The sequence below is a fragment of the Spea bombifrons genome, chromosome 1 (assembly GCF_027358695.1).
Source record: "Spea bombifrons isolate aSpeBom1 chromosome 1, aSpeBom1.2.pri, whole genome shotgun sequence".
NCBI lineage: Eukaryota > Metazoa > Chordata > Amphibia > Anura > Pelobatidae > Spea > Spea bombifrons.
In genome coordinates, this window is record NC_071087.1 from 90,176,233 (window position 1) to 90,188,735 (window position 12,503).

General features: G+C 39.7%; 1 protein-coding gene across 1 annotated transcript; it reads right to left on the reverse strand.

Annotated features, from left to right (window-relative positions):
* Positions 1-231: 231 nt before the first annotated feature.
* RAD23B (RAD23 homolog B, nucleotide excision repair protein) lies at positions 232-11,495 on the reverse strand. Its single transcript, XM_053465861.1, has 10 exons — positions 11,044-11,495; positions 9,185-9,266; positions 8,737-8,816; positions 7,970-8,247; positions 7,377-7,432; positions 6,508-6,635; positions 6,049-6,193; positions 3,369-3,496; positions 2,587-2,754; positions 232-1,589 (listed from the first exon to the last, which is right to left on the reverse strand). Exons 1-10 carry the CDS (start codon positions 11,107-11,109, stop codon positions 1,476-1,478), a joined length of 1,245 nt encoding a protein of 414 aa, XP_053321836.1. The 5' UTR covers positions 11,110-11,495; the 3' UTR covers positions 232-1,475.
* Between the last annotated feature and the right edge of the window lie 1,008 nt (positions 11,496-12,503).

Genomic DNA, 12,503 nt, shown 5'->3' on the forward strand with positions numbered 1-12,503 from the left:
TCCAGTTTATGGGTCGACTTGATTTGAACACGTGTGCCATGATTTTATTGTCCAAAATTAGCAAGGCCATAATTTTCACCTCTTCATCACTCAAACGTTCCATTTTTGTCCTGTTCAAAGTTTCATGCTCAATAACAATGAAACAAATAAACAAAACAAAACAAAAAAATCACAACAGTAAAGAAATATACATACAAATGAATCCTAACAAATAAATGTGAACACGTAACATACAAGGAGAATGTTTAATGTTGTGCATAACTTTTGGAGGGGGGAGAATTATCTATCCAATTTCCCATATAAAAGCATTAGACATACACTAAGTGTTTACAATGTAGATTGCAACATGCTCTCTATGAAAATATCACACATTTTATTGTGCTGCCAAATTTTGCCATGCCAGCGTCATCAAAGCAGGGAACATCTTGAAGTAGAATACCAGGTGCAAAGAAACCCTATTTACGATATAAGGAGTAATCTTCCTTTTAAGTAGCAGTAACAGTGAATTGCATAACATGCTACATGTATGTAGTTCTAGGAGAGTACATAGTGTTAGGGTGAGAAGTCTGCATTTTCTCAGCTGACACAGATAAAGAATAATAACTGAATAAACATACTTAACACACAAATGGGATGTATCAAAACCATGCAACGGCTGTTTAACAAACCTTTACGGCTGTCTGGAAGTAATCAGCAAGTGGGAAGCTAATCAGATTTGAACCTCTAAACTGTCAAAGGCGGGGAAAGGAAAATGAAAAGGCAACTGGAAAATTGCTTCATTCAGTTTACTAAATCAGATGTGGGCACTTTGCACTCAATGAACAGGGCTTAGTTTTGCATTTTGGTTATTTTTTTTTTATTGGAAGGAAAGAGATACTGAACTTTTCTTTCACATCATTTCCTCTGTCAAATTGTTTCTGCACATTAACATATGTGCTTTCCCCTCTTCAGAAGCAGCAAACAATCACCTATTTTTTTGCTGGAATTGCAAGCTTCCACGTAAGGTTATACCCCATGTAACCAGGAAGCACACAATTCTCCCTGTTAGCACGGGCTTACTCTCAACACCAAAGTTTAAGTTAAAGAAAAAAAGGAAGCAGGGCATTACACTAAAATTCTGGATATAAGTAGGCTAATAAAGAGATAAGATCTAGAGAATATATCTTATGGTGCTTAAGGAATAAATGCTTGCTGAAGCTGTATTTTCATTGTATATTTTTTTTTTTATTTCTCTTTTTCTCTTCATAATACAGTCTGACTTCAATAACTGCTCAATTAAAGCAGATTTAAGTTTTTAATTTCATGTTCTAGTTTCTCCATTACTTCCCCAAAACCCCACCCCCCCTCCCATTTTTTTTTCTACCGTACACCAAATTATTGTGGATATGAGCCCAAAATCATCCCAGTAAATCCAGTGAGCAAAGTTAGTGTAATGCACTGGTGTGAAGCGAGATAAAAAATATAGTCTCTTCTTTTCAATCATCATCAAAGTTTTGCTGTAGGAGGAAGTTGGCAGCCAGATTTTCATTCTTCTCACAGGCAAAATAAGCTTGTATCACCAGTCCTTCTGGAAATCCTAGAGCTTTTAGCTAGAAAGAAAAGAAATAAGAGTTTAATGCCTTAATCAAGTAATAAAAAATTAATTATTGGTGCTAGTATGAAAAGAAAAAAAAACACCTTAATTTTGCATAGGATATCTGCTACAGAGTAGGTGCTGTTGCTGAACAATATAACCGATTTGTTTGGCAACATTCCCTGATTAAAATACAATGCATAAATAGTTTAAAGGGTCACATCCATTCCTTCTCAGATTTTATGCTATATTGTTTGCACTATTCCCTGTGAATTATGAATATAGATCTTTGGGGATGCTGGCAAGTGTTATCACAGTTACTTTTACAGTTCCATTATCTATCCCCCCACCCCACCCAATTCTAAACACTTGGATCAATAGGCAGGGCTCTGTTGTTCTGTTCTACCTGTGATCAGCTATCACAGGGAGTAAACAGATACCAATATGGTCTTGGGCAGACATCGACCTGAAAGGAATGACGGATTATGTGATTGGGAATTCAAGCTCTTGCCATTACACTTGATCTGTCAGCAATTCTGATTTCTGCTGACAGGGGAGAGTCCAGGCTTTCTTTTAGACAGCCTGGTCTCATGCAAAAGTGCATGCTGCTAACAAAAAAAACCCTGGATGTATGGGTATAAACCAGGGGTCACCTTGACCCCTGCATATCAGTATGCCCATGAAGAACATTAAGCAGGGGAATAAACAAATAACAGGTTTATTGAATTTGTATATACTATGTGTTCAGACACACAAAATAATAAAAAAAAAAAAACACTTGCAGTTTAATTTAATCCAAAACATGGACCTGCTTTCAGGCTGCTGTCCTGTTGGTATTATGTCATGTGCCCTTACATTCTGTATGCTATTTTTTTTTATTATTACTAAAGTTATTACAATAGCATGCCTAACCATTCTGATTACAAGGTTAAAATCCAATCACAAGTGATTTAATCCAAATGATTATTACATTTTTCGTAGCTTTCCAACTCCACTCTATGAGAAACACTTACCCTTTCTATAGCTTCTTTTTCCTGAGGTGTAACTTGAATGTAGTTCATATGACCACTTCCTGCCTCAGCTACTACTCCTCTTCCACCACTGCCACCTCCACTCTGACCCGATTCAGGGACTGGATCATTTAACATCTGAATAAACTGTTCCTGGTGTTGGCTAATTTGCTGTTAAAACAAATGGAATAAAAACGTGAATATTTCCTCTTAATGCAATCAATATCTTACTATATAAATTTATATATATATCCCATACTTCATCCAGAGCTGTTCAATGTTGTCCCTTTCCACTATTTGGCGTGGCTACACTAGCACGCCGACGCCGAGCACAAGGAACCCCTCGTTCCCTTGTGATCGCGGCAGCGCCACAAGACTTCTGATGGGGGGGGTGTTTGGTAAGCTTTCTGGCTTGTCTAGTGGGTGTAGATTACGGTTTAATAATGCTTCTGCTACCCCACTGATTTTAAGCGGAAGGGTTTTCAATTACCTTTACTCCATCATAACTTTCTTTTGCTTCTCCAAGCCTAAAGTATTAAGCCAGTATCACAATCGTATGCCGACGAGTCCCATTTAGGACGAAGCAGACGTCCCATGAGTGTGATCTGGCGACTGCAACTCTTTCCTGAGCTTTGTCTAAAGGCTGTAATACAGCAGACATTTGCTCTTAAGGGATCTATGTTTAAAGTGGATGTGAAAGGCTGCCATTGTGAACCTTATTTGCATATGCTACCCAGAATGTTGTGTGCTTATTGCTTAATATTAATTTTGACAAAGTAAATTACCTGCAATAGAGAGGGATTCTCGCGTCCAATTTGCTGTAGCAGTGCAGGCAACAAAGAAGGATTCTGTTGAATTATTTGCCTCATCTGTTGAAACTGAGGCTGATTCTGCAAGAAATCAAGTGGGTTTCCTACAAACAAAAAAACAGCATTCATAAAAATCCAAGATGCTATGCACCTCACAGTAAGATTTGATAAATCAAATAAACATTGCAACACATGTGCAGTGAACCAAAGTGAAAACACGTTAGGGACATTGTTTAAATACAAGAAAAGAAATTAGCTATCCCGAATTTTTATGGAGAATGTTTGATTGAAAGGCAAATTATATAGCAAAAATAATATTTCCTGGAGCATTCTCAATTTTCAGGAGATATTCTACAGATTGAACAAAGATACTGCGTAAATACTTTATAGGAAGAAAAGGCCACAAAGCATTCTGCAGCCAAATATTCTCCAAGGAATGCATGAGATGTGCAGTAGTCAAATGGTGACTGAAGAGGCAGTAAGGCCACTTAGGTCACAGTCTAATTCTTGTTTATTATCAAGGCACAGATTGTGTAGAGTATTAAGAGTTTTTTTTCCATTTGACCTCAAGTACTAGGGGTCTTTGCGAAGCTTCTACGATAGGTGCCTCAGCTGCCAAAGCTAAAAGAAAGACTACTATACCATGCCTCACACTTCAAGGATCTCACAGAGGATTTGGGGGAAGAGATCCTTTGAGGCAGCAGCTAACTTTAGCCCTTCACTTGCCGTTGCCTTGGCCTCCCATGCTGTGAGGTTATGGTTAACTGCTCCTAGAGATACCACCAATGCATTGAATCAATCCATACCACAGCACGGGCAATGGTGCTTTGACCAGTATCCAGAAGGGAGCTTTGGTGGTACTGGCATTTTGCATCTCCAGTTTCAGGCACTTCTCTTTAGCATTTCTTCTGCCCCTCGCATATTTGCAAAGGTGGTATCAGCAGTTATGACATTCCTCAGACAGGAAGGTATTAAAGTTATTCCCTATGTAGATGACTAGCTGATAGCTGCACCTACTATAGAGCTTCTTCTGTCTCATCTTGACAAGACCAAGGATTTTTCTGGGCATGATCCCGGACTCAGATCAGAAGACCTTTCTTCGTATAGAGAAATTCCACTAATTCTTGGAATTATATCCCTCCAACGGACTCTCCATTTGATGCATTGTGTCGCTTCTGGGATTGATGACTTTGTCCGGCTATACTGTTCCATAGGCTCTTTGCTCACATAAGACCTCTCTCCAGTTTCCTTTTGACCAACTGGGATTGCTCTGATTTGCCTAGCAGATCAGCATCTTCCTCTGCCAGCAAGAAGAGCTATCTTGCTTCAGGGAGCCATCCCAGAGTCCTTCTCCCAATGATCCAGCATTTTTCATCCATCCATTCCTCAAGTCCTGGATTTCCTACAGAAGATATTTGATGCTAGAATAAGACCTGCTACACCAAAAGTACAAGTCGAGGCATTGAGCACTTGCATGGATTTCCATCTTGCTGATCATCCGTAGGTCCAGAGCCATCACCAGACGTCATCCCCATCGGTTCTGCCCTGGCATCTGAATCTAGTCGTTAAGCAATTGTTCTTTGTAGGAAGTTTCTCTGAAACCTTACATAAAAAGCTGTTTTATTGGTGGCAATTACATCACAGAAGAGTTTGTGAGCTCCAGGCAATCTTCATTTAGGAACTTTTTCTCAGATTCCTTGATGACGGAGTTGTTACCGGGCTACCGCCGGAGTTCCTACCTAAGGTAGTTTCTGACTTCCATGCAACTTCCATGAACAGAAAATAATCTTGCCAGCATTCTGTCCAAATCCTAGAGATGCTAAGGAAGAGCAATTACATTCGCCGGATATCTGTCTCGTTCAGAACCTTGCCATAAGTTGAACTCCCTTTTTCTCTCTGCAGGAGTCAGGAATGGAATAATGGTTTCAAGAGTTTCCCGTAGGCCAATGGATCAAGGCTGTCATCTCTGAGCGTTACATATTGGCAGTAAAAGAACCTCCGTCTGGTCCGAAGGCACATTTGACAAAAGCAACCTCTACTGCCTTGGCTGAACTAGCTTGTGTGAATCGACCATATGCAAAGCAGCTACCTGGAAAAGTGTACATGCATTCACAAGGCACTACAGGCTAGACCTCCTTTCTTCAGAGGATTCCAAGTTTGGCAATTGAGTCCCTAAGGCTGCTGTTTTGCCCTCTCTTTCTCGCTAATTCTATCCTGGTGCCGCCTGGAATGGCAAGGGAATTGTGACTTCTTAACTAGGAATTCCTTCTCCTTGGTGGCACATTTTTTAACCACCCAATAAATTGTTTTCGCATTGATATTTCCGAGTACATCTTTTTAATTACACTGGGGAGTTTTTACTTTTTATCGTGTTACTGCCCTAATATGGTGCCACCATGGAAATGGAATTTCCAGATAATAAATCACAATTTATGAATTATATTGAACCATCTTGCTTGTAAATTAGAACGTTTCATATGAGACATACAATAGCAAATTTTGACAAACACTCAGATAGCGTAAAATGCATAGGACCACTATGAGTGCTAACAAATTTGTGAAATTCAACATTTTAAGATGTATCAGTGTAATGTATTGTTTTATATGCTATGAAGCACATTAGTATAGCAGTACAGTACTGGAAGCACCTGATTACCTCCAGTTGAAGGTGTGGTGGGTGTAGTAGTTGTTGCTGCGGCACCTGCAGCCACTGGCAGAGGCTGAGTAGGAGTAGTAGGAGTAGTAGTAAGTGTTTGAGGGGGTTCAGCAACTGCCTGACCTTCACGATCACCAGGAATGCCCTAAAAATACATAAATAGAAGTTAAAGGCCTAAACAGATGTGATAATGAGAATAAAACATAACAAATATTTGCTTGAAGGCCAAGTAAAATGAGAACCTCAGTTTATTTTTACTCCATATGGCCTGCTAGGAGGTATATCTGGTCACTCTAAAATCTATTTCTGATCTGGTTTACTCCCTCCCAAAATGTTTTACTTTAAATTGGTGTCTATAACTGGAAGGCACAGAACCGGTACATAAAGTAATTTAAAGCAGAGCCAGACAGATAGACAGACAGTTCTTTGTAACCCCATGAATCAAACGTGAGTACCTACCATAAGAAGATATTCCACAGCCCTGTCAGGGTTGTTAAAACTAGCTCTCAAAGCTGCAATGACTTGCTCTCGCTCGTATCCCATTGACATAATCTCAGTTACCATATTCTCATAAGACTGACCTGTCACTGTAAAAGAGTGTACAGACATGAGGGGTGGCATCAAATACAAACATGTGCATAATGAGTAAGGAATAAGCGTTTACTGTTATTAAAATGCACCAAGCAAATAAACCACAGCAGGCTGAATCCGACTATTTACATTTAAAAGGGTCCCTCATTTGTGATAACACAAAATTTACTGAATTCATATTGATGCAGCACACCATATAATATAATTGGTCATTGTAATGAACTGCCAGTTTTTAGTTGTTTACTTTCTTTCGCAGCTAGGCTCCAAAAAGCACATAAACATACCAATGCCAAAAATTGCTTTTTTTTTTTTTGCTTTCCTTCCCATGTTCTTGGGAGCTTTTTTTTGCCATTTAAGATCATTTTAGTATTACACCAACTGGTAACACAATACTGTCTAAATCTGAACGTATAAATATGTTCTCAAAAAAAAATTTGCAAAAGCTTTATACATCTAGAAAGGAAACAGTCTGTATAAATATATAGGTTTCCGTGTTCCCAGCCATCTATAGTAGCAGCATCACTATATTTACTTCTAAGGAAAAAGAAGGGGTCAACAGGTCTAACTGTAGCATACGGACACTTTAAACAAAGTTGTTGTTTTTTTTTTTTAATGAAAAGACAATTCGCCATGCAGCAGAGCTCTGATCCAAAAACGATTGGAGTAAAACAGCAGTACATAGACTTTGCTTATTTTGAGGCATCTACAAAACACTGCATTAGCTTTACCAAACTTACCAAGAGCACTTGTGGCATCTTCAAAAATCGATGGCCGTGAGGAATCAGTTGGTAAACTGTAGTAAGAATATATATTAATTTTTAACTTTACTCACATCTAAGAGCTTCATAAACATTCTGTGAGTATTTTACTAAAGATACCTGGAAAAAGTAACATTAAAACAAACATGTAGGTGCCTGCCCTGTTCTTACAGGCTATCTGATACAGCAAGGAGTCCTGAGTGAATGACAGATACGAAAAGTATTTAAAAAAAATTGTGATTATGCAAGAATTTGTGTTTATCACAGTATCTACCTGTTTAGATGGCCAAAAAAGTAAAAAAAACGTCAGCATCAGGACACTTCAAGAAATTATATTTACAGCACACTTTGTATACTGCTACTAGAACTAATACCAAAGAGAACATGTTAGAGTACTTTTTTACTAATACTCAAAGGGTGTTACAGGTTTCTTGCCCAAAATATTGCTTAGTTAGTTTTTTCAGATTTATGCCACTAGGATATATGCATCTACGTATAATTATATATACACACACACACACACACTTCAGTCCATATTAGCTACCTAAAGTGATATGATGAAAAGATCTCACCTGCACTCAGTTGATGATGGGTTCACTGTCTCCGGTGGGCTTACTGTCTTCTCTTCAGGTTTCTCTTCCTGAGAAACCGTGGTTGTCATCTGTTCAGAAGTGACTTCAGGAGGTGGAGGGATGGTGGGAACAGAAAAAGGAACAGGCAAAGGGACGGGGGCATTGGTTCGCGCAATTGGTGTGTATGTACGCGGGGGTGATGCTGGGGCTGGTGTGACAGTGCTGGATGGCTGGGATGCTGCTGGAGATGGTGCTGAAGGACAAGTTGCTGCTTTTGGCTACATAGAAAAAGAAGTGGATCAGGTTATGAAAAGTTTAATGTTCATACCGCTAAAACAAAAACCTCACCTACTCTACTTATCAGTAGAAAATTCTGCTTATTAGACTGGTTCATTTGTAACAGGTCCAGAACACATACACCATCTACGCAAATTCAGTAACAGAACATGAGGAAAAAAATAGAAGTGTGTAACTTCCAACACAAGTAAAATGGAAGCTTTTTCTTTTGCTGCATGGCACGGCAGAGGTATATTTGGACCAGGCCACTAGTGCAAAGGACATGAAGCGCCAGAATCATTTTGTATACATAGTCTGAAATATTTTAAAACCAGTTTAAAGAGTGACCATATAATAACCATAATGGTAACTCCCTTTAAAAATATAAGAAAATTGCTGAAGCATTTACAAAAACCTATCATTGAACTAAAATTAAGCAGCATAAATAAAAAACACACATTTGCACAAATTACAGCTGTGCAGAAACTCACTTTTGTCACCATAACCACTACAAAGTTCTTCTCGTCAATGTTGTATTCTTTGAGGGCTGTTTCATCATTCAGAATTTTACCTGGTGGGACAATTAAGAAAAATTTATTTTATGATAACAGAGTATAAAAATGAAGAACAGTATGACAAGTTTTTTTTTCCTTTTAAATAAAACAAAATGCAAAACATCAGATTACAGACTTACAGCAGATGACATGAAAAAATACATATACTATATGGCTGCAGGGTAAACAGTCCATAACTTAAAAAGAAATGTGCTGACAAAGAAAAACACCACATTACAGGCAATTTACGGAAATACCGCTGATTAAAATCAAGGCAAATGAAAAAGCCATGTTAAAAAGAAAAATGAAAATTATACAGTATATAATATAAAAATAATTACAGGAGATTGTTTCATATTTACGTGGGTTGTTTTTTGAGATGTACCTGCATATATTAACTTTTGGCCAGCAACAGGAAATGCATCCTTGCCCTTTTCTAATTCAATTTTCTCTTTCAACGCTTTGACCTATTGGACAACAGAGGAAAAGCAAGACTGTCATGAAACAAGGATCTGCAAGTTATCGAAAACATTAGGAGCCAGTTTAAGGTACGTCTGTAGAGATAAATATAAACAAGACCAGATCTAAAAATCTAGGCGCCATAGCCCGCTGGGACTTTTCTATATATTTAACTAGGCGATATAACAGTCATTAATTTGACGGGATAAATGAGAAAATATTCTATGAAGAGGAGTCTGAAAAAACGAGACAAACAAAATGTAAAATGTTAATCGGCAAGTTTTAAATAAATGTATACTTAAACATGTTATAATATCAAATCTAGGCTATCACCCTCCAAAAAAAAATCTGAATCAACCTTTACTCCATTGTATTTAAATTGTGCTTAAAATGATATTCCGGGGATGTGAAATAAAATACAAGCAGCAAGAGATTAAGGTGATGTGGGGATAATTGTTTCTGATGAAAAAATAACTGCATTTAGAACAATATTGGTTCTATATGCAAGGCTGTATATTAGTTAAGTGCATTATTGAGGCCATTCTTATACATCCATGATACTTCTTCAACCAGAGAAAAGGTAATGAACGGTACTGTTTTAGTTTAGTGAGGATCAGACACTGCCATTGCATCATTTTTTTGTGTGTATAAAAGCAAAAAATAGCAGATTTGGCCATAAATATCTTTACACTAACCCAGCAGTCTCTTGCACTCTAGGCTGCTATGGTGCCAGTACATGAAATAGAGGGACTAGTGCAAAATAAGCAGAACGTTTCTCCCAGACACACATACAAGGCTAGGAAGTATTTAATTAGACCTCTGAGTAGCATTAGCAATTTATACCACGATCCATATTCCAATTCTGGACTCACTATCATGCAACAGCCTAGAACAGGGACGTCCAACGTGCGGCCCTCCAGCTGCTGCAGAACTACATCTGCCATAATGCTCTTTCAGCTAAGGGGCTAGCTGAGGAGTATGGGAGATGTAGTCCTGCACCAGCTGGAGGGCCGCACGTTGGACACCCCTGGCCTAGAACGACTGCCCGACCCCGGAAATAAGAAACCAGGGCCTTCCCTCATTTACACTTATAAAGAGCAAGACTCCAGAGCAGTATCTGGGTTATACCTTCACAGCTCCAGGCAGGATACGAGTAAACTTAAAATGTTCTTCAAGAGCAAAAGTTATACTTTTCCAGTTTTTGTTTCGCTGCTCAGTAAACGTTACAGAAAATAGTAAAAATCAAAAAACACTGGTATAGCATGTGAGAATTTATGGGCGGACTTCTAAATAGTGATAATCTTTTGACTGTTGTATTCACTTTGCGGACAACCATGTCGTCCAAGTCAAATCCTGAACACAGTCCAGTTGAAACGTGGACCACAAGCATCCCTTGGAGATAACCACGTGACATCCTAAGTCCCTCTGCCCTACAGCTACTTACTCAACACAATCGCTTTAACACGAGGAAGCGCGCGCCTCAGGCTGCCAGCCAATCAGCACGTGATTTAATCTTGCGCACGCTCACCAGTTCACTTGTCGCGCGAGCTCGTCCCCTAACATGCATGCGCTTTAACCCCGCCCCTCTCCAAAGCAGTTAACTCTTGCACCTCCGTCGTATTTGGCAGCGGTGTGGAGGGGCCCAATATATCACATTCAACCCACTGTGCCCTTCACCGCCACCTCTCCTTTACTAAACCTAAAGCGCGCTGCAACTGGTGCGATCCTTGCACGGTTAATGAACACCCTCTTTCCCAGCCCTCGCCACCCGCCTGCAACTATTACCGTTTCCTCCGAGTCGATTTCGATCTTGAAGGTCTGCTGCTGGAGAGTTTTCAAGGTGATCTGCATGGTGGCTGCTGGTTGCTTCCCTGTCAGTCACGTAGTACCCTCCGTGTTTACCCGGTGTCACTATCCCCGACCTCGGGCCTTGCCAAACTCTGCAGTAAAGTAGGCTGGGTGGCACCGCCTTATCCCCTTCTGAGGTGCAGTAATACCCGTCACCGGCTGCGTCCGTGCCCGCTGAGGCAAACTTCCCCTACGCAGTCTTTTTTTTCTCTCTGGGTCAATGGCTAGCTATGCCCGCGAATCTATAATCCTCGTCGCGGCGGTGATTTCGCTGTCTCATTAGCACGGCCTGTCCGCCGCCATCATGACTCCGCTCACTGCGAGGCGCGCTGGAGGCTTACGCACTGCTCGTGCGCACGCGCTTGGTGCTGGGGGAGGAGCTACAAGGTTGATGGAATAGCATGACGAGTCAAAATCGAGCAGAGCTTCTGTTCTGTCAGCGCTTCGTTGTGTACGCAACCAGGAGCTTTCATGCCCCTCAGAGACACACTTGTTTAAAGTTGATTAGGATTCATTATAAACTATTTTCATTTCATTCTCTTTAAAATGGTGGCTACCGTTTGTTAAAATGTGTTTATTATCTTTATTTCCTATAGAGAAGTCCTTTAAGGCCTGAATAGCTAAGATGACATGTAAAAGTTATCAGATTTGACTAAAGACGCTGTTGGGCCTATATGGCTTTATCATTTTAACCGGTACGTCCATAGGGGACTGAAGGGGTTAATTATGCATGCACAAATACAACAGCATGTGACCTTCAGGTTATACTTTTTATTGTAAGTGGAATGGGGCTGTGGGGGGGGGGATACGATACGATTTTATAAGAATCTAGCATTCAGGAAAAGCCCTTAGATGCTATTGCAGTTCATCCTTGATTTAAAAGAATGGCTGGCTGCCTTTAATGTAGTTGTGGAGATACTTTTTATCACCAAGAAGCTTATATATTAGAATTAGTGTTGTCTAAACAATGCCCTGTGTTGAAGTTAAACCCTCTTTCCTCGCTCCCACCCTTACAAAGGTTGTCTAAAGCGTTTTACAACTTAACAATAGGCCAGGGGTAAGATAAAAGGAAGGTCTTTCTTTGAAGAGATATTTAAATCAGAGTTCATACTTTTTTATTACTAGTATCAGTTTAAAGTAAGTTTTATTTTAAAAACAGTTATGGATTTTGCATAATATAATGTTTTCTTGGTACCTCAACACTTTACAGCTTACTGATGCATTCCCGCCACTTAAAGTATCTCCTCCTCTCCCCTGTCCTGATACAGCTACAGCTCAGCATAACCATACACTAGCCTCAGTCCTAGATATGGTTGCGTCTGTAACTGAGCCATTCCCCACACAGTCCACCTCAGCTGTGGCATTCTACACCGACCCGTCTCTTTCAAAGGTGTTCA

Bases quoted from the DNA above. Each gene is read 5' to 3' on its own strand.
- RAD23B (XM_053465861.1), bottom strand. From the start codon at position 11,109: ATGCAGATCACCTTGAAAACTCTCCAGCAGCAGACCTTCAAGATCGAA. The intron at 3,497-6,048 runs GTAATCAGGTGC...TTTTGTTTGTAG, and splicing joins CACCACACCTTCAACTGGAG to GAAACCCACTTGATTTCTTG. The intron at 2,755-3,368 runs GTAATTTACTTT...TTGTTTTAACAG, and splicing joins AGAATCCCTCTCTATTGCAG to CAAATTAGCCAACACCAGGA.